This window comes from Catharus ustulatus, chromosome Z (assembly GCF_009819885.2).
Source record: "Catharus ustulatus isolate bCatUst1 chromosome Z, bCatUst1.pri.v2, whole genome shotgun sequence".
Lineage (NCBI taxonomy): Eukaryota > Metazoa > Chordata > Aves > Passeriformes > Turdidae > Catharus > Catharus ustulatus.
This window is the reverse complement of record NC_046262.2, coordinates 58,401,063-58,419,647: the sequence shown is the minus strand read 5'-3', so window position 1 is coordinate 58,419,647 and position 18,585 is coordinate 58,401,063. Positions and strand designations below refer to the sequence as shown.

Here is an 18,585-nt window from a genome sequence, read left to right as displayed (position 1 = left end):
CTGTTCTCCAGCAGGTAAAACTGAGCACAGAGTGATGCAGTCCTGACTTAGTGGAATGGTGATGGAATTTTCAGTAAGTTCCTGGAAATGTCTTGCCCGTTATTTTTGGGAGATTGAGATATGCAATGTAAGTTTCTCAGGTTCCTTTGGAAGAGACAAATGTTCTTGCAAGATGAGATTTATGACTCTTACTGAGAAAGCAGGAACAATTTAACTGTGTCAAAACCATAGATGTTTCACTTGTCTGTTACGGAGATTTCCCTGGTCAACCATCCAGGAGCCGCTCTGGCAGTCACTCTTGCACCACCTGAGCTTGGACTAAGGCCCCTTCCCAGCTGTGCCCCATCACTCCCACAGTCACACCAGGTGCATAGCAGTCTCAAGTGTCCCAACCATTAAAATAATTTCATCACAGTGCAGTTACAAACTGACAGCTTGAGCTGGGGTCCCTGAGGAGGGACCCAGAACAAAGGAGCTCCTGGGCTTTTATCTCCTCACCATTCTAAGTGTGGGAAGGTCTGGGATCATGGGCTCCTTCCGTGTCTCAGTGCCTGGTCCCCTGGCTGGGCCACAGGTCCCCAGGCCTTTGTTGTGCTGAGGGTTGGCTCTTCATGGCCTCTTTGCCTGGGCTCCAGCAGCCAGAGCTCCACCGAGCTCTGCACACCGAGCTACCTCTGTGAACATGTTCCTCAACAGTGTGCTTGGACAGTGACAAGATCCTCCTTCCTCTAATGTGCAGTCTGGAAAAAGTAACTTGTGATAAACTAATGAAGTTTCGTCTGAGATCCAAATTCTTTCAACATTAGTGAGATTTCATTAAAACTTTGAAGGGCCTTTATGTTCTGCTCAAATAGTCTTTGAAAAGCTTATTTGCTATCTAGATTTGATAAGCTGTACAGTAAACACTGAGATATTGATGCTGTATTTTCATCTCAGAGAAAAAAAAAGTGATATATGGAAAACTTTGCTATTCTCCTTGTGAAGTAAAGGCAATAAGCAGTTTGCTAGAGGTGAATGATAGCTAATATATGGTTTGTGTACTGGGACTTAACCCTGCTTTCCTACTCCTAGATAGTCCTATATGGTTTTCCTTAACTGTTAGGAGAATAGTGGTTAATAAACTTCTCAGTGCTAACAGGTACGAGACTTTACCTTCATTCTCATGCTACAGGATAAGAACTGTAGTGTATATCCCTTCTCATTACTCTCATTCAGTCACTGTCTGATCTCTTAAAATGCCTTTGGGCAGTGACAGCCTGCCTTCTACTGAGTTATTGCTGCCTTGCCCCACCCTTTTTAAAATTTATTTCTATAATAATGCCATTCAAAATGAAAAAGGGTCAGAAGTCACATTTATAATATGGCACTCTTGGATGTTAAATAAGCTCATGTGACTCTGAGATGTGTGTAGCTGAGTAAAGCACAGATCTGCAGTGGATATCGAGGTCTTGTGAGTCCCTCATCTACAAACACAACTGCTCCAACTCATGAGGATTCGTTGTTAGTCCATGGACTAACCTCTGCATGGCTTACCATGCCTAGCAGGTTGAAGAAAGAAGGAGCTGATCCTGATTTCTTTTTTTGTCTGTCTGTGCTTTCCTTTACTAGAAGCTAAACCATGTCATAGATAATAACACATCAGCTTGCTACTTACAGTATTCCAGATATGCTGTGCTGCTAATACTGTGTTAAGGCTCCCAGCTTCACCCTAGAAAGGGATTTCATATGTAGAACTTTTACAGGATCCCTAGTGGTGACTGGTGGGAGTAAAATGCAGCAACTGAAGAGTCATCCAGAGAGCAAGTGAAGAGGTGGATTGTATTTAAAGGTTGCTACTGGCTGAGACTAGCAAAGCAATCAGGTGCTGGACTCGATGCCAGTTCAAAGCTGGGGTTGCCAGTGTGTTCCCCAGAATGTGCTGGGTTTGATGCCTGGCTGCAGGCATGTAGTGTGCTGGCGCTGCAAGCCATTCATTGCAAGATGGACATAATGCTGCAAATAACTTAAGTGTAGTAGCCTGTTCTTCTCAGTGGGATTTAACTACAACAAGGGTTGTCTACCTTCTGATCAGGGCTGCTGCAATACCAGGCTCTTCAGCAGACACTCTTAATTGGTACACAGTTTCACGGGTGCTTTTAGGCGCTTGCAGCCCCATACCATCAGCCTTCAAGGTTATGGACTGTTCAAAGACTGAGTAAAACACTTGCCAGCAGTTTCTCTGCATACTTTCTTTTTTTCCCTCAAACTTGTAATGACCTTGCTCTAAAGAAGGAAAATTTAGAAGATTTCATTTAATGTGCTATTATATCTAATTGGGCATACACATAAACAGACTTGTTTCTTTGTCTTGGAAGTCAACAAAAGTAGTCTGTCAATCCTTTCAGTGGCTTATGTTCTCATCTTGTGACCTTGGAGTGTGATAAGCCTATCAATTGCAGAATCCAGGACAGTAAAACACTTTCTTACCTGTGGATAGTGCATGTTTAAAGAATCAACAAGTCAGTAAACACCTTTAGTTTTAATTCTTGATGGTTAAAATAGTCTTGTCCTCACAATGCATATCTCATATAGTCTTTGCAATCTTGCAACTGCCAAGAGAGTAAAGTGATGTGCAGTGCTTTTGCTCTACAGACTTCTACCCTGACAAGAGCAGAACGTGTAATGAGCTACATATAGATCTTAACACATCAGCTCCAAGCAATCATTTTTCATAAGCAATCATTTTTCATATTGCTGCTTTTCCATATTGCTTGAAAGGCCAGAGGGTCTTTCTGTCATGGTGACTGCACAATTTTGGGGATTAAGACCCTCCTGCAAGGCTTGTCTGGCTTCACCCTGACCAGGGATGGCTGTACTGCATTTGCTGTTAAGCTCTGAAGTGAGAGGCATTGCTACACACTAAGTGTACCCTTGTTGTTTTCCAGACCACAAGAGCAGAGTTTGATTTACCAGAGTATTCTGTCCGTCGGCGGTACCAGGACTTCGACTGGTTGAGAAACAAGCTGGAAGAGTCTCAGCCAACACATCTTATTCCCGTAGGTAGTAAGCAAGAATCTGCTTTTAAGGACAGTTGTGCATCTGTCCTCTAAGGGTAATATTTGGATGATATGTGTCTAGATTTAAAAAACAGTACTTCATTCTCTTGGAGTATTTAGAGTTAAATATGGTACTCATGGTGTCTTGTAGTGGAGTGGAAAGAGCTTCCGAATCCTGACAAGTTAGGAAGCTTAGACTTTTCTTGAGAAGCACACCTGAGGGATGAGCTTTGAGAGTCTCCTGTGGGGCAATACATGTACTATAACATAAATAGAATACATTTCATCTGTTTGCTCAGTTATTACATCTGTATTTCAAAGCGGCTGGGGATTATGAAAAGCCACTGGTACTTCAGGTTCTAGTCTCGGTTCTCAAGATGGCCTTTTGAGCTGGTTTTACAGAGTAATTTAAAACTACAGTAAATTCACGAATACAAGCCGCACTGAGTATAAGCCGCATCTCTGGGTGTTGGCAAATATTTCGGTTTTTGTCCATAAATAAGCTGCACCCGAATATAAGCCGCTCTGTTGTTCGCAGCGAGGACCTGCGTGCAATTAGTAACAGAACCGCGGGAGGACGGAGTTTACTGGCTGAGCTAAGGCTGTGCAGGCTCGGCCCGCTAGGGGCTGCCGATGGGGCCAGGTGGTCCAGCCCGGTGCTGCCGCTCGGGGCCACCTGCTGCTGCCTCTGGGCTCGGTCACCCCGGGTCGGCGCTGCCCCGCGGTGGCAGGCAGGGATGAAGCTTCCCCCGCTCCTACGGCAGCGGCGGCGGGCGCGGACAAAGCACCCCGCCTCCTCCCCGGACCGCGGCAATGGCTGCGCAGGGCTCCCGTTGGCTCCCCGAGACGCGGCAATGGCGGCGCGCGCTTCCACCCGCCTCCCCGGGCCACAGCAATGGCTGCGCGGGGCTCCCATCGGCTCCCCGAGCCGCAGCAATGGCGGCGCGCACTTCCCCCCCCCTTCCCGGGCCGCGGCAATGGCGGCGCGCACTTCCCCCCCCTCCCCGGGCCGCAGCAATGGCTGCGCGGGGCTCCCGTCGGCTCCCGGAGCCGCAGCAATGGCAGTGCCCCCCCCGCCCCGTCCTCCCCGGGCCGCGGCAGAGGAGGGAAGAAGAGAGCTCTCCCGCCTCTCTCCCCACCCCCTGTGCTGCCTGCAGGGAGCCAGGGCAACACAGTAACACTTTGTAACAATCACGAAATGCCGGCTTTTACTGGCAGGTGCTTGGCTCGGCGCCCTGGCTGGCACGTCTGGGGTAGTAAATGTCAGAAAATTATTCACAGATTAGCCACCCCCGAGTATTAGCCGCACTTCCGGGTTTCCACCAAAATTTTTGTCAAATTGCTGCGGCTTGTATTCGTGAAATTACTGTATTTGTGCTAACACTTAATAGCACTGACATGAAATAGCACAGATTTGGAAGTCTCAGCCTCTGACTTTGCTAGCTATTGCATGCCTTCAGTAAATAGAAGTTTACCTAATGAGATTAGCTAAACTACTGCACCTATTGCTGCTGAAACTGGTGATCTGACTACCTTATTTGATGTGAGGAGGTTAGTACTGCCTTATGTTTTTTGTGTGAATAGGTAGGAAATCTGTGAGATCACTACTTTCAGCCTTTTTGGACGAAGATATCTAAAAAGCCCTGTAGGAATTGAATTGACAGGAAATAGCAATACTACTAGCATACTTTAGCCTGCCTCTCTGGGGTGGGTGATGGGGTGGAAGTTTCTTTGCCCTCCCTTCCTCCCTCAGCAAGGAGTAGACTGTGTGAGAAATATTGTTAGGTTGCTCTGTGGTTCAGCGCTGTTTAAGTTCTTAATTATGCTGAGACTTGCCTCAAGTGGAATAATACCTGAGTGTCTCAGAGACAAGAAGTACTTCACAAAATCATGTGATACCACTAAGTGGCAGCAGGTATATTTAGTGAACAGAAAGGAAAAGAAAGACTCTGAGCTTGAGAGCAAAAGGTGAAGACGTGCAATGTGTTAAGTGCCCATACTGTTTCCTCTCACCCCATTCTCTGAAGAGCTGGAGCAATCACAGTCAAGTTTCTGCAGATTCTTGGGTACACTAAGGCAGCCAGTTCTGCCTGAAGCCTGCAAGGCTGTAAATAATAGTCGAGTCACAGCCGGGGAATCAAGCTACTTTGCTCTGACCAGGAATTTTTGCACACAAAATAGCAAGCTTAGCATAAGTAGCTGTAATACTGGACATGGAACCCACTGCAAACAAACCAGAATCTTAGGTGCCTTTCTTCTAGAAAATCTGTAGATAAAAGGATGTGCTCCTTTATTTTATCTGTTTATGCACAAGTTAGCAATTATGCACTCTCCTATTAATCTTCTTCTTGCAGGGTATGGTGAGGAGACTGCTGCATGTATTTATGTATTTATCATCTAGAAATAGATGAGGTGTGGAAGCTAAAGGCAGTTTCAGATACACTGCACTCAAGTGTACTCTGAAAACATGTTTCAAGACAATCTAAGACTATCTGTATTTGTAATTATAGATACCGCAATCCCTGAAAACCTTCTATTTTAACAAATTATTAAAAGGGAATTGTCTTCCTAATCTCAATGTAGTGATTCTACCTAAAATCTTCCTGTAGCAAATGATATGTCTTCTCAGTACAGTGTGTCTTGACAGCCTACACTTAGGAGCTAAAGCTCAGTATGGGTTCCTCTTCTTCTCTTCAGTTACTGATAGTTGCTGCTTTTTAAAAGATCTGAGACATTCTAATATTTTCTTTCAATAGACAGTAAAACTGATCTCAGATCTGTCTCTAGACTACAAAGGTAAATGTAACACAGACAAGATTCTTGTCTTTGGATGGTCATGTTTGGATACTTGAAGCCATTTCTGATGGCAATGAACATGTCTCAGTAGGGAAAAATAAATTGTTAAGATGGAAGACTATGAGATAGTTAATTATTATACAGTTAAAGCAAGATAATCACTTGCTAGTTGTGTGTATTGATTACTTGATATGGACCTCTAGAGGCCTAAAATGGAAAGGAATGTACCTATTGCTGTAGTTGAAGCCAGGTTAAATGGCAGAAGTCTTTGTAGTAGAGGTACATTCAAATGCTCAAACTTTAGTGATTAGTCAGAGCCAGTTTGTATGTGTTTGATTGAACTAGGGCTCTTTAGACTAGTCTTCCTTTCCTTCCCTCTTTTTTTAAAATTTTAATTCTCTTTAAACTTTTTCTCCTGAATGTGGTATTGAGGTAGTGACTTCCCAGAGTCCCAGCTAAAGTTTACAAAGCAAAGGAAGAGAACTTCTTCCTCCCTGAAGATTAATGCACAAGGCATTATACTTCTGAAGAGGTTTAATGATACCTTATGCTAGTTTAACTAGAATGACTGACTGATTTGAATGCTAAGCATAATAAAGTCTTAAATTGTAAGAACCAAATACAGTGGTCAAAATGTAATTGTGTTGCAGGTAAGTCATGCTGCTTTTCTAGGAGATACAGATTTCATATACAACTCACATCATCTCAGATGTGGTGGGAAAGCAATATATATATATTTCTAAAATTATTTTTGAAACAGATTTTAGATGACAGATTCTTTGTGGAAGAGAGTCCTAATTCACAAATTGGATGACAATGGCTGTTATTATTAGCCTAACTGTGAGCAGATTGCCTGAATGGACTGGTACACAAGAATGAAATGCAAAGAACAATTTAAAAACTGATACTAATCTTGAAGTCCATGCTGTCTGGACAGAGCAAAAAGCACCTCTAGTGGTAGAGCTGAAACTAACCATGCTTCAGCTTAAAAAGTTACCTTCCATTCTGGGTGGTACATCAGAGTCTGTAATCCAACTGTGAGACTGTAACTAGCAGGTCTGGAAACACTCTGGATTTACATGTCAAGCTGAACTGCAGAGATGAACTGATGTACTCAAAACAGTAAGATGTAGAAGTTGATCTATCATCAGGCTTTTGTCACTCACCGAAACATGCTCAGGAAAGTCAGCTGTGATAGATGACCAGGTGTGCTCATACTTAAAAGAGATCCTATTTGCTGTGTCAAGCCCCTGGGGTTTTTCTTGCTTAGTGTTCTCACTAAAGCTCTCAGAATTTTACAGGCGGGCCGTGTTCAAAAGCTCTAAATTGTTAAAGAGGGTGTGTGGGGAGTAAGCAGAATTATCAAATTTTCTGAGTTCCAGAGAACCGGGCAGCCTTGCTTCAACATTGGGGATGTGTGCTGGGGGGTACGGAGAACAATCTAAGCTCTGCTACAAATACTTAGTGTGAGTACTGTCTGACTTCCCTGATGTGACTCTCAACTGAAGCCACTCAGCAGAATGGCTAGCTTTAAGCTGTACTAGCTGAAGGATAACTCTGAGCATGGCTTGCATCCCATCTGATGCATGGTTCCTGTTAGCAAACACAATGTTTCAGTTCCTGTTAAGACTGGAATTTGATTGCTTTGTTTCCAAATAACAGAAACAAGTTTTTGGTCTTTTGAATCTTGTGCTGTTTGCTTGTCTCTGACAGCCTCTTCCTGAAAAATTTGTGGTGAAGGGTGTTGTTGATCGCTTTTCGGAAGAGTTCGTGGAAACAAGGAGGAAAGCATTAGACAAGTTCTTGAAGAGAATAACTGATCACCCAGTGCTGTCTTTTAATGAGCACTTCAACGTTTTTCTCACAGCTAAGGTAAGCCAGTAACTTCCAAATGCAGTTGTTAACCTTTGCAGTCCCTTCTGAAATGAAGGTGAAAAGGCTTTGACAAAGCTACATGTACAGATCAGAGCTTCCTCTAAAATACCGGAGGATTATTGGGCACTCTGACTATTGTGTGTGACAGATTCTTGTGTGTGACGACAGTATGGGTTCCGTGTGCATGAAGGGAAGAGGAATCCCTCTCTGCAGACTCATAAATTGAATTTTCCAGACCTGCTTGTCTTGTAGATTAGAACATACTCCTATTACGCAAGAGAGAATAACAATTCAGAAAACCGTAGACTTTAAAATCCTCTTTTGGGGAGGAGGGAAGGGGGAGAGGAAGAAGAGTCTCCCTTGCACAAAAGCATGGAAATTTCTTGACTTTTTGTCTTGTCTGTGCTTTTTATACTGCTTGCACTTGATGCCCTCAAAACTAAGCATGGAGGCCTCATTCTTATTTGTTCTCGCCAACAATTTCATGCTTGTCTTCTGCATGACTCATGCAGGAATGGTGCAATTTTTTTTGGCTTTCTTTAGAACTGCATTTCAAATAAGACTAGGAGGACCTACAGCTATGCTTGAGTTTTACCACATAGGTGAGAAGAGCTGTAAAAGCATGCCTTTCCAAAGTCACATTACTCTAGCTCACTTAAATGTGATGTTTGAGCTCACTTCAGGTTCATGCTTTGCTGACTGTTAATAGTCAATCGCCAGTGTTCTTTTATTTCCCCTCCATGGTGAACTTAACTGAAACAAGCCAAAAATGCAGAATTTGTTTAGCACGTTAAATGTCATATAGCTCTGTTCCTCTTTTGATCTATCCAAGCATGGTGCAGCTTTCTTAGCTGCTTTTTTTGTCTTCTGCCACCCCTGAGAAATTAATGTCAAGGGCTTCATCCTCTGCTTTAGGAAGAGTTTGTCTTGAGGTTACAGAGCGTCCTGGAAGATGAGGGGGAAGGACACCTGTTCTGCTGACTGTTTCTAATGTTTGAACTTGGTCTAGTGGAGCAGTGAGGTGTCGGTTCAGTGTGCTAGGACTAGGACTTCTGAATTTACTTACTACAGGAAGTCATAACCTCCTGGTTGAAAAAGAGAAATTAATGTTTCTTGGTGTTCCCTGTTTGGACCTGTAACATAGCTGAATGCTTGAGAGTGAATGCAGTAAATTCACGAATACAAGCCGCACTGAGTATAAGCGGCATCTCTGGGTGTTGGCAAATATTTCGTTCTTTGTCCATAAATAAACCGCACCCGAATATAAGCCGCTCTGTCGTTCGCAGCGAGGACCCACGTGCAACAAAGTTGCCAAATACTAACAGAACTCAACTAAGGCTCAACTAAGGCTGTGCAGGCTTGGCCCGCTAGGGGCTGCTGACGGGGCCAGGTGGCCCAGCTTGGTGGTGCCACTCGGGGCTGGCCGCCGCCTCTGGGTTCGCTCGCCCTGGCCCCGTTCCCGCCGCGGCGCCGGCGGGGCACGGAGCACCCCCTGCTCCCACCACGGCAACGGAGGGCGGGGGCAGAGCCCCCCCACTCCTCCCCGAGCTGCGGCAATGGCGGCGCGGGCTCGCCTCTCCTCCCCGAGCCGTGGCAATGGCGGCGCAGGGCGCCCCTGTCTCTCCCCTGGACTGCGGCAGAGGAGGGAAGAAGAGAGCTCTCCTACCTCTCTCCCCGCCCCCCGTGCTGCCTGCAGGGAGCCAGGGCAACAGAGTAGCACTGTAACAATCGCGAAATGCTGGCTTTTACTGGCAGGTGCTTGGCTCGGCGCCCTGGCTGGCATGTCTGGGGTTGTAAATGTCAGAAAATTATTCACATATTAGCCGCCCCCGAGTATTAGCCGCACTTCCGGGTTTCCACCAGAATTTTTGTCAAATTGCTGCGGCTTGTATTCGTGAAATTACTGTAATTTTGAGTTCAAGGATTTTTCTGATGCCTCTGAGGCCGTGTGGAAAGCAAAAGTCAAACTGTATTTAAATGCAAACATAATTGAAAATTATAGTAGCTGTTAAAATGTCAGATTTTCTTAATCAGTTTACATTTGACTTACGTTAAGTACTTGGAAGGAATACCATGTTGCATGTTTTGAAGATGACTGCTGGTTTTTTTGGTTTTTTAAAATTTTTTTAAGAATACTGAAGCTTTTAAGTCTGGTCTGTAATAATGTGTCTGAATTCTTGATCTCTACAGGCCTACTTAGTCTGAGCACATCTCTTCCTCAGGCTCTATAGGATAACTGAACTATAGCTCCTGAGCCTGTTTTGATATGTTGAATACTGACCTCTGCTGGAAGAAGTAAAACGAAAAATTGAAGCATTTTGGCTAACTAAAACAATTTTTTTCTGATGCACTGTTAAGGTGAAATTCCATAAAAACTGTAGGCAAGCAGTCTTGTTAGCATAAATTATCTGAAAGTTAGTTTATGCTGATGTGTAAAGGACTGTGAAGGAAGTTTACACTTTCTGTGGAGGCAATGTGGTTGCATCTGACCCAGCCTGAGCTACAGTCTGTCTTGCAGAGAAACTTTGTTGGTCTCCCCATTCTGCATTTCTCTCCATGCAGTCTTCACTTGCCTTCTGTTTGACCACAGAACTGGAGTGAGGAGGCTGCTTCCCAAATAGGTGTGCAAAGTGTAGCTCTGTAGTAGGTCATCAGAGCCACCTGGTAGATGAATGGTGTGAACTGTTTTGGTAGAACCAGAGCTGTTAATATGCCTGCTTCACTGGTGAGAATACAGGAACATGGGAAAGTATGACCACATGCAAAGCTGGACTACTTAGTTATTTTTAATGTTCTTCATATTATTCTCCTGGATAATTTACCTACATGAAGCCTTGGAGTTGTGCTCAGTTGTATAGCTTGTAGAAAGCAAGCCTTTGTTCAAGGCTGCATGTCATATGTAATCTCTTGATTTCACAAGACTTGATCTTGGAAAGTATTCTTCATTGTATTAATATTTAAACATGTAAATGAGTATTTGTAAACATTTTCTTTTTTGCTTTGTTTGTTTGAATTCCTAGGATCTTAATGCCTACAAAAAGCAAGGAATGGCCTTGCTGTCAAAGATGGGGGAGTCTGTCAAATATGTTACAGGAGGCTACAAATTAAGAAGTCGACCACTGGAGTTTGCAGCCATTGGGGATTATCTAGACACATTCTCTCTAAAGCTTGGTACCATTGACAGAATAGCACAACGGATCATCAAAGAGCAGTTGGGTAAGGAGACAAAGTGTTCCATTGTAATACTTCAATCTGAATGCTCTGTGTCTTATTCTGTTTGATAGCATGATCAAGACAATTTGTGTTGATGATTCTGACCTGTAATAAAGTCACACACAGGGCAAAATCAAATGCCTGTTCCAGATTTTAAAAAGGACCAAAACCTAACACAGGATCTGATATTAGCTCAACTCTCCAAATGTTTTTTTTTTTAAAGTTGAACTTTTTATACCGACTTACTGTCTTACTGGAGTAGTTTTTTGAAAGACATTTGGAAGGTGGAAGAACCTGTAGATTCCACCTGGAGGAGTACAAATGGAATTCCTAGACAAAGACAAGCTTTACAGGTCTGTCTTAGTAGAGTTAAAAGAACTGACCTTGGGTACTGCAAAGGTGCAAGAGTCTTTGTATTGGAAATCTGTAGGAATGGAAAGTTAAGAAAGAAGCAACTTGAACCTGTCACCTCTGCAGCCGTAGAGCTCTGTCTGGTAAGAAGCTAATGCAACAAGTCTTGACTCCCTGTGGGGATTAATGTTACTCAAAATTGGTGCATAATTTCCCCTATTTTGTGTTTGCGCATCTTTGGGCCTTGCTCATGTTCCCTTAATCTATTTTTCCATGTGCCTCTTGTAGAATACTTGGTGGAACTACGAGAATATGGACCTGTTTATTCAACCTGGGGAGGGCTGGAAGTTGAGCTGTCAGAGCCACTGGAAGGAGTGTCTGCCTGTATTGGGAATTGCTGCACAGCTCTTGAAGAGCTCAGTGAGGACATGACAGAAGACTTCCTACCTGTGCTTAGGGAGTATATATTGTATGCTGAGTCAATGAAGGTAAAGAGAGCCCTGTGGCAGAAAGCAGTGTTGTGTTTGCCTAGAATTAGCAAATTAATTTTTTAACAGTGAGAAATGGTCGTAGTGGGAAAAGTGGGTAAGTAAATAATACATTAAGTAGGGGAATATTTTCATAGTCAAAACAAAGCTGAGTATGTTTAATAGCAGGGTGCTGCATAGGTAGCATTAACAGTCAGCTCTGGTCTTCAGTCAAGCTAGGGTAAGTATTGTAGGGTGTGCTCAGCATGTTGCAGAGTGGCCCCTTCGTTGGTGTGGCAAGTGGTACTCTACAGGAGACATCCTATAGCTGCTTAGAATCTTTCTTTGAATTGAAGCCAGTTGTGCTTCACTAGAGGGTCACTGCCTGATCTGACTGGAATTATAGCGTTAGCAGTTTTTCTCACTTGTATGTAGTAGAGTTGAGTGCCTTGTTATAGAACTATGCATCCAAAAGACAGATGTTGCTTCCTCTATCATCCCCATACCCTGGGCATGATCGGTTGTTATGAGATGTTGTTAAGTTCTGCATACCAAGTAACTGCTTAAAGATGGTATTCTGTGACTCATAATCTTTCTAAGAACTTGATGTTTTACTCCTTATGCAATGTAATAAAAACTACTTTAATGTGAGTTTTATTCTCTTGAAGTTAAGGAGCATTGGTAATCCATCACATCTTATGGGGAAAAGAACTACTGAGTAAACTTTACTAAAAAATGGCATCAAGGACTTCATTTTGTCCATCAGAGCTTTTTACATGTGCTCTGGCACAGTATGTGTGACATACATATATATAGCAGTTCTGCTGTAGGGTACTAACAGACAAGTTCCTTCTGAAGACTTTCCACTTGGAACAACTGTTAAAAGGCCATGATATACCCTCCTTTACAGATCTAGTAGCCCACTGCAAACGAGCAGTCTGAACATGGTGGTCCTTCTCCATCTTTGTCTTAATCTCATCCTATGCTTCTTAAACTGAGAATTTAAACACTTGCTTGTAGATGTCTTTTCCCTTTCAGAAATTGTACATCTGTGTGGTAAAAGTATTCTTGCAAGTGGCTTTGCACTAATTCTCTGGGTATATTCTTTGCTTTTGTCACCATGGATTTGACCCCAGCATGAATGAGGTATATTTTCTTTATGGGTCTACTAACAGTGAAGAAAGCCTCATCTTAGGATTTTTGGACTGTAGGAAGTGGAGGTGGATGGAGCATGCTTACAAATAAACAGAGCATGCAGCTATTGATTAAATACTTTTAACTCAGAACATTTGGCTTTTGATGCTAAAAATGCCTACTAAAGATGGCATCTGAAGGGGGAAGCTGAATTGTGAGAGATGATCTTCACAAATACAGCAGGGGAAATTTTTTTTAAGCCAAAAAGGAAGGGTTTCTTCAGCTGAAGAGGTACTTGAGGCAGATAATCACCACTCACCACAGGCAGAGTAGCATTACAGACTTGCACCTAGGTTTCCTCTTGGCCTTTTAGAGCTCTTTTAGAACGGCACTGTCTCCAAGCCAACAGCTACTTAACTGTCTAAAGTACTTCTTCAGCTAAAGAAACCCTTGCTTTTTAGCTTGAACTTTTTAGACTGTTGACTTTCTAGTTCTCTAAAGGATTATGCTGTTTCATGTCTGTCTTGGGCATCTTACTACCTTTATTCAGTCTAAAAATTTGAAAATCAAGAACAAAAACTATTGTTAGCCAAGCCAGACCGTTCGTATTTTCCTTCCCTCTCAGACAGCAAAACTGAACTCTCTCAGGTCCTACAAAGTACAGTTTTCTTCTGCTAGAAAACATTAGCCTGTTTCTGTTTCTGAAGTGAGCAGCTACTGAACTGTCCTTGCAGAATCCATAACACCAAGTAAGTAACCAAGGTTAGTAAGGAGTGCACGTTTGGAATGCAGAACACTTTCTGTTGAAAAGGGTGTCCTCTTCACTAGCAGTGCGTTGCTCTTCAAGTAGTCCTCTTCAGCTGCTGTGAGGACTGTTGGCGAGGTGAAAGGCTGTTTCGGTCTCACAGAGAACATCTTTTGCACAGGGTGCTTGATGGAATGTACCTCTTCGGGTACTAGGAGTTCAGTGCAACCTTGATTAGCTTTCTTTGTTGCACACTGTACCCGTGGTGTAGGTATGGGAACGTGATCTGTAGAGCAGCCCATAGCTGGCTGAATGTCTCTCAGATAAAACCTGCCAGATTATCTGTCCCTGTTCAGAGATGAAGAGGCCTTGATGTCTTCAGGAGCACTATTTTTCTGAAGGGAAGAGCCTGAGGAAGCTGCACATACGGAGTCAAAGCCCAGTAGTTATGGTTGAATAGAATGTTAGCTGATTTGAGGGAAGTCTAGCCTCTGGATTTGTTTGAAAGATTTGCAGAACAGATCAGAAGCTGGTGTCGTGGCCTTGAGTTAAAATGTGTGCGGGAAGTGTCTAGAGGAGACCCTTTCCAAATTACTTGCTTTGCTCAGCACTTGTTAGGCCACAACTGTGTTCAGTTTTTATCCCTCCTGCACTCAAAAAGATGTGGATAAGCTGAAGAGGGTCTGGATGAGGATCACAAAGATGGTCAAGGGACTGAGAAGCCTGCTGTATGAGGAAAGGCTGAGAGAGCTGGATATGTTCAACCTTGAGGAAGAAGGCTTAGGGAAAATATTATCACTACCTACCAGTGTTTAAGGATAGACTTCAAATATGATGAAGGCTCCCTTTTCACAAGGAGACACAAGATAAAGCAGGGACAATCAGTGCAAATTACTCTTGTGGACATTTTCATTGAATGCAAGAGGAGAATTGTCACCGTGAGAACAATCAACCTTTGAAATAATGTCCCCAGGGAAGTGGTGGATTCCCCAACGCTGGACACATTTAAGATCTAGATGGACAGGGTGCTGATCCATCTGGTCTAGACTGTGCTTTTGCCAAGAAGGGTAGGATGAGATAATCCTTGAGGTCTCTTCCAGCCTGGTATTCTATGGTTTCTGTTACATGGCAAGACGATGTCTCAGCTCCTGGTGCAGTGAGGCCCTTGTCAGTAAACATGTGGTACCACATTTGCTGATGTACACTGATGTTGCTTTGGGAGGCATATGCAGAGCACAGAATCTCCTGATCTCTGTGTGATTCAGCGCAGATATTAGGATGTTATATGACTTGTGTTTGCTCAGCATTGCTAGAAAGGTTTATTATGTGATGTGATCCCCAGGGGTGTTCTTGAACATTACTTTTAACGTATGTTTAAAGCAAGCACCATGTTAATAGATAACTGGTGTCTTTAAGGGCATGAAGTAGCTGGAGGTCCTCTTGTGATGTTTAGTCACGGTAGGAAGCTATGTGGTGTGCAAACAAGATTGAAATTTAAATTTGAGATAGCAGGCTGATGGCAAACTCCTCCTGAAGCTCTGTATGGGCCAAGGTGGAATATTTCAACTAAATACAAATTGGTGAAGGACCTGCTGAAACAGAGCTAAGTCTGTCATGTTCAGGCACCACTGCTTTAATTCTGACCTGAAATAACTGAAGTGTATTGATTGACTTTTTTTTGAGTTTTGAGTTTGGTTTCTTCCAACTTTTTTTTTTTTTTAACTTTTTTTCTCTAAATGAAGCTTTAACTAGTATTGCATGGTCTGTGGTAATTTTGAGGATGCTTGATGCAGAGCTTTTCATAATTGCTGCTAAAGCATCAAGGCATCCATCTAGAACAGAGGAGATTGCCTGGAGGTGCCAGAGGAAAATATGGGACAACTGAAATGGAGGGCAATATTTTTTTCATTACTTACAGCTGAGGCATTACTGGATACTTAAAACTGTATTCACAAGCTCATTGCTAATGGTCCACAGTAGGTGGACTTTAGCACTTAGGGGAATGAAGACAGCTGTTCTTTCAATCCAATTTGCCAGTAACAGTTAATCATTGGCTACTTCTGGTATAGATTCAGCTTCCCACACCAGCTCCAGACTTCTAAAGGCAAAATGCACTTGTTTTTCACAGAAGAAATTACAGTTGATTCTGGTTCAAGAGGCAATACCAAGTAGAAATACCTATTAAATGTCAGACTTGTATTGCATTGATAACCTCAGTTACTTAAAGACCATCCCACACAGTTGCATAGATTCCAAAAAGAAGGGGCGATGTTGTGTTTTTTCAAACAAACGTAATCAATGGCATGCTTCTGTGTCCCTTTTGGAACAAAAGGGAGAATTAAGCTGTTGAAGGTGAAGGTGAATTCTTCAGGTTTGCCCTCTTTTTATTGACTAATCTAATAGTAGCTTTGTGGATGAGGTGCCATTCCCATTTATCAAGAACTGAAGTTTATAAGACTGTTGATGGCAACGTCTCTACTCCAGGCAACTGCATTGGTGACTTTCCCTTGGCTTAAGAAGGAGAAGGGAGATGATGATGATGATTAGTAGATTCAGGATTTGTATGTTCATAATTGCTCTTAATTACATCTAGACTGGCTGTTAGAGCTCCGAGGAGCTACTCTTCTTAAAACTTATTTCTGTAGGCAGCAGTGCTCATGAGTAGTCCTATATTACCAGCCTTGTCTGGACCTGTTAAAGTGATTAGTTACTGCTTTGTGTCCTAATGGGACAATTCCTTCTAGGTGGCGGAAGGGAAGACTCAAAGCCAGGTTGCAAGAGAATTTCAGATTTGCAGTACATGTTGGCTGACTTCCCTCTGAGCATTTTTAATAATTACTTTGCAACAACACAGTAATTAAAAAATCCTAGTTATTTCTTTTGAAACCTGAAGTGGTAAGTTGCCTGCTCTTGCAGACACAAAACTGTTTATTTTTTCATAAGTCATTCTTAGAAAAGACTAATTCCTGTGGTTGTTTTCAAACTTTAAGACTGTAGTATAACATTAGTGAAGGTGTTTGTGGAGATAGTACAAGCTAAGGGTAGCATCTTTGGCTTTCTGTTTTGAAAATGCTCTGTCAAGAAAATGTTTACTGCTCGAAAAGCTCTCTCAGGCAGTCCAGTGCTTTTCATATAGATTGCCCTTTTCAGAATTTTCTTTTTTTTTAATGAAACCAAAAACCAACTACCCCCCCCCCAAACCCCCCAACTAATCTAAAATAAATCCTTACTTTTTCTGTAACGCCAGAATGTGACAGATTGCTTTAAAGGATTCTGAAGAGTCTTTGAAAGTGAAAAGGGAGCTGTAATACCTTCTGTGATGGTCTTCCTGTCTGTTAGTCAATGCCATTTTCTGTCTGCTGCTTGAGGATATCAGAAACTTTACATTAGCCCTTGTCAGCTTTGATGCTTCTATTTTATCCTTTTCATGGCAGTAAATAGGTCAACTGATTAATTAAATTTACTTAGTCAGGGTTATATTAATGGTTTCATGATAGCTTCTATCTTGCGTGCCTCCAGGTTGTCCAAATGTTGAATTTTATCTGACCCTACCAGCCGATGGAAAGCAAGTGCTGTTTATTATTAAAAACTACTCCCTAAATGCTGCAAAATAGGACAAAGTAAATCTGGAAGTCTGACTTACGGCTTAATTGGCACTGAAGATGTATCACTTTAGAGTTTCTTGTGGGCTGGGGGAAGGAACAAGAGTATCCCTTCACAGCTCTCTTTTCTCTTGCCCATAGAATGTGTTGAAGAAAAGAGACCAAGTTCAAGCGGAGTATGAAGCAAAACTGGAAGCAGTAGCCTTGAAAAGAGAAGACCGTCCAAAGGTTAGCACTAAAAATTGCTCTACAAAAACTGTTTGCATTTACACTGCTTCCTGAAAAGAATGGAGATACAGAACTTCCTTTTTTTCTGGATTTAGTGGCTTCTTTGCAGTATAGGCAGTTTCTGGCAGAACAGAAATTGTTGTTGGCAAGCTGGTGTGAAATAAAGACTGAAGTATGAATATATGTAACTTGTCTAGCATCTTCTGTACTATTGATCTCTCACAGTTCAGAGCAGGATGATTCTGTAACACTTAAACAACAGACAGCAGTCAGTTGGACTGTTCAGTGACAGGTAACAAAGCAGTGGTAGAACAGTCCCTGGTGACTTCGCAGTATGCCAGCCTGGCTGTGTTAAGGTCCTATCCCTGGCACTGTGGAACTGTGTTGTTGCAGAACATTGGTTTTGGCTGTGGGAAAAATCCTTATTTTGCCCTTTCTGCTAGGGAGGTCTACCTGTGTGATGCTGAACAGAGATGGCACGTGTCACTGGATGACACATTTTGGCTGGACACCATGCAAAAGCAAACCTGTGAACTGACATGCTTATGCTGCCACCCGCTTCTGCATGAAACAAAGTGCAAGAGCCTTTTCTTAAATCACTGCAGCTTTAACTGATGATGGAACAGGGTTTGTTCCCTTCCTCTGCTTGGAGGATTTTGGTTTCCCTTATATTTGTATTAATAATTAATGGATGACTTTCCAGTATTATGCCTATTGTACAGTAAGGTTCACTCTACAGTAGGTTCAGATAGTATTTTTAATCTAAGAAGCTGAACAGGACAAGAGCATAGAAATGCAAAAATGTTTTCCTGATCTTTTGTCTATTATGATAGATACAAATAGTGCTGTACTAGGTGTTTTGTGGTACGCTTGTATTTGAGTCTACTGCCTGCCCCTCTCCTGGGAGTGTATACCACACTCTACTTCTTCAGTGTAGCTTTGGTTCTAATAGTTGTATCTAGGATGGAGGGAACTAAATATAGCTTATCCAGCAAGCCAGGTATTAGGCATTTGACTTTACCAAGATCTTGATGCAGTGAAATTGATGAATTTTGCTAATGTTGCACTTGTTAAAAGGCATTTGGATCTCATATCTCATGGGATTATTGCGTAAAGAGCAGCATTTAAGTCTTGTGAAT

At 42.6% G+C, this 18,585-nt stretch overlaps 1 protein-coding gene across 1 annotated transcript in view; it reads left to right on the top strand.

Moving 5' to 3' along the window:
• The window catches only part of SNX30 (sorting nexin family member 30), a 53,991-nt gene that overhangs the window by 24,638 nt on the left and 10,768 nt on the right, over positions 1-18,585 (top strand). The window contains exons 3-7 of the mRNA XM_033084823.2: positions 2,925-3,035; positions 7,545-7,703; positions 10,727-10,922; positions 11,559-11,758; positions 17,360-17,446. Of these exons, the coding sequence (XP_032940714.1) occupies positions 2,925-3,035; positions 7,545-7,703; positions 10,727-10,922; positions 11,559-11,758; positions 17,360-17,446 (753 nt within the window). The remainder of the gene's footprint in view (positions 1-2,924; positions 3,036-7,544; positions 7,704-10,726; positions 10,923-11,558; positions 11,759-17,359; positions 17,447-18,585) is intronic.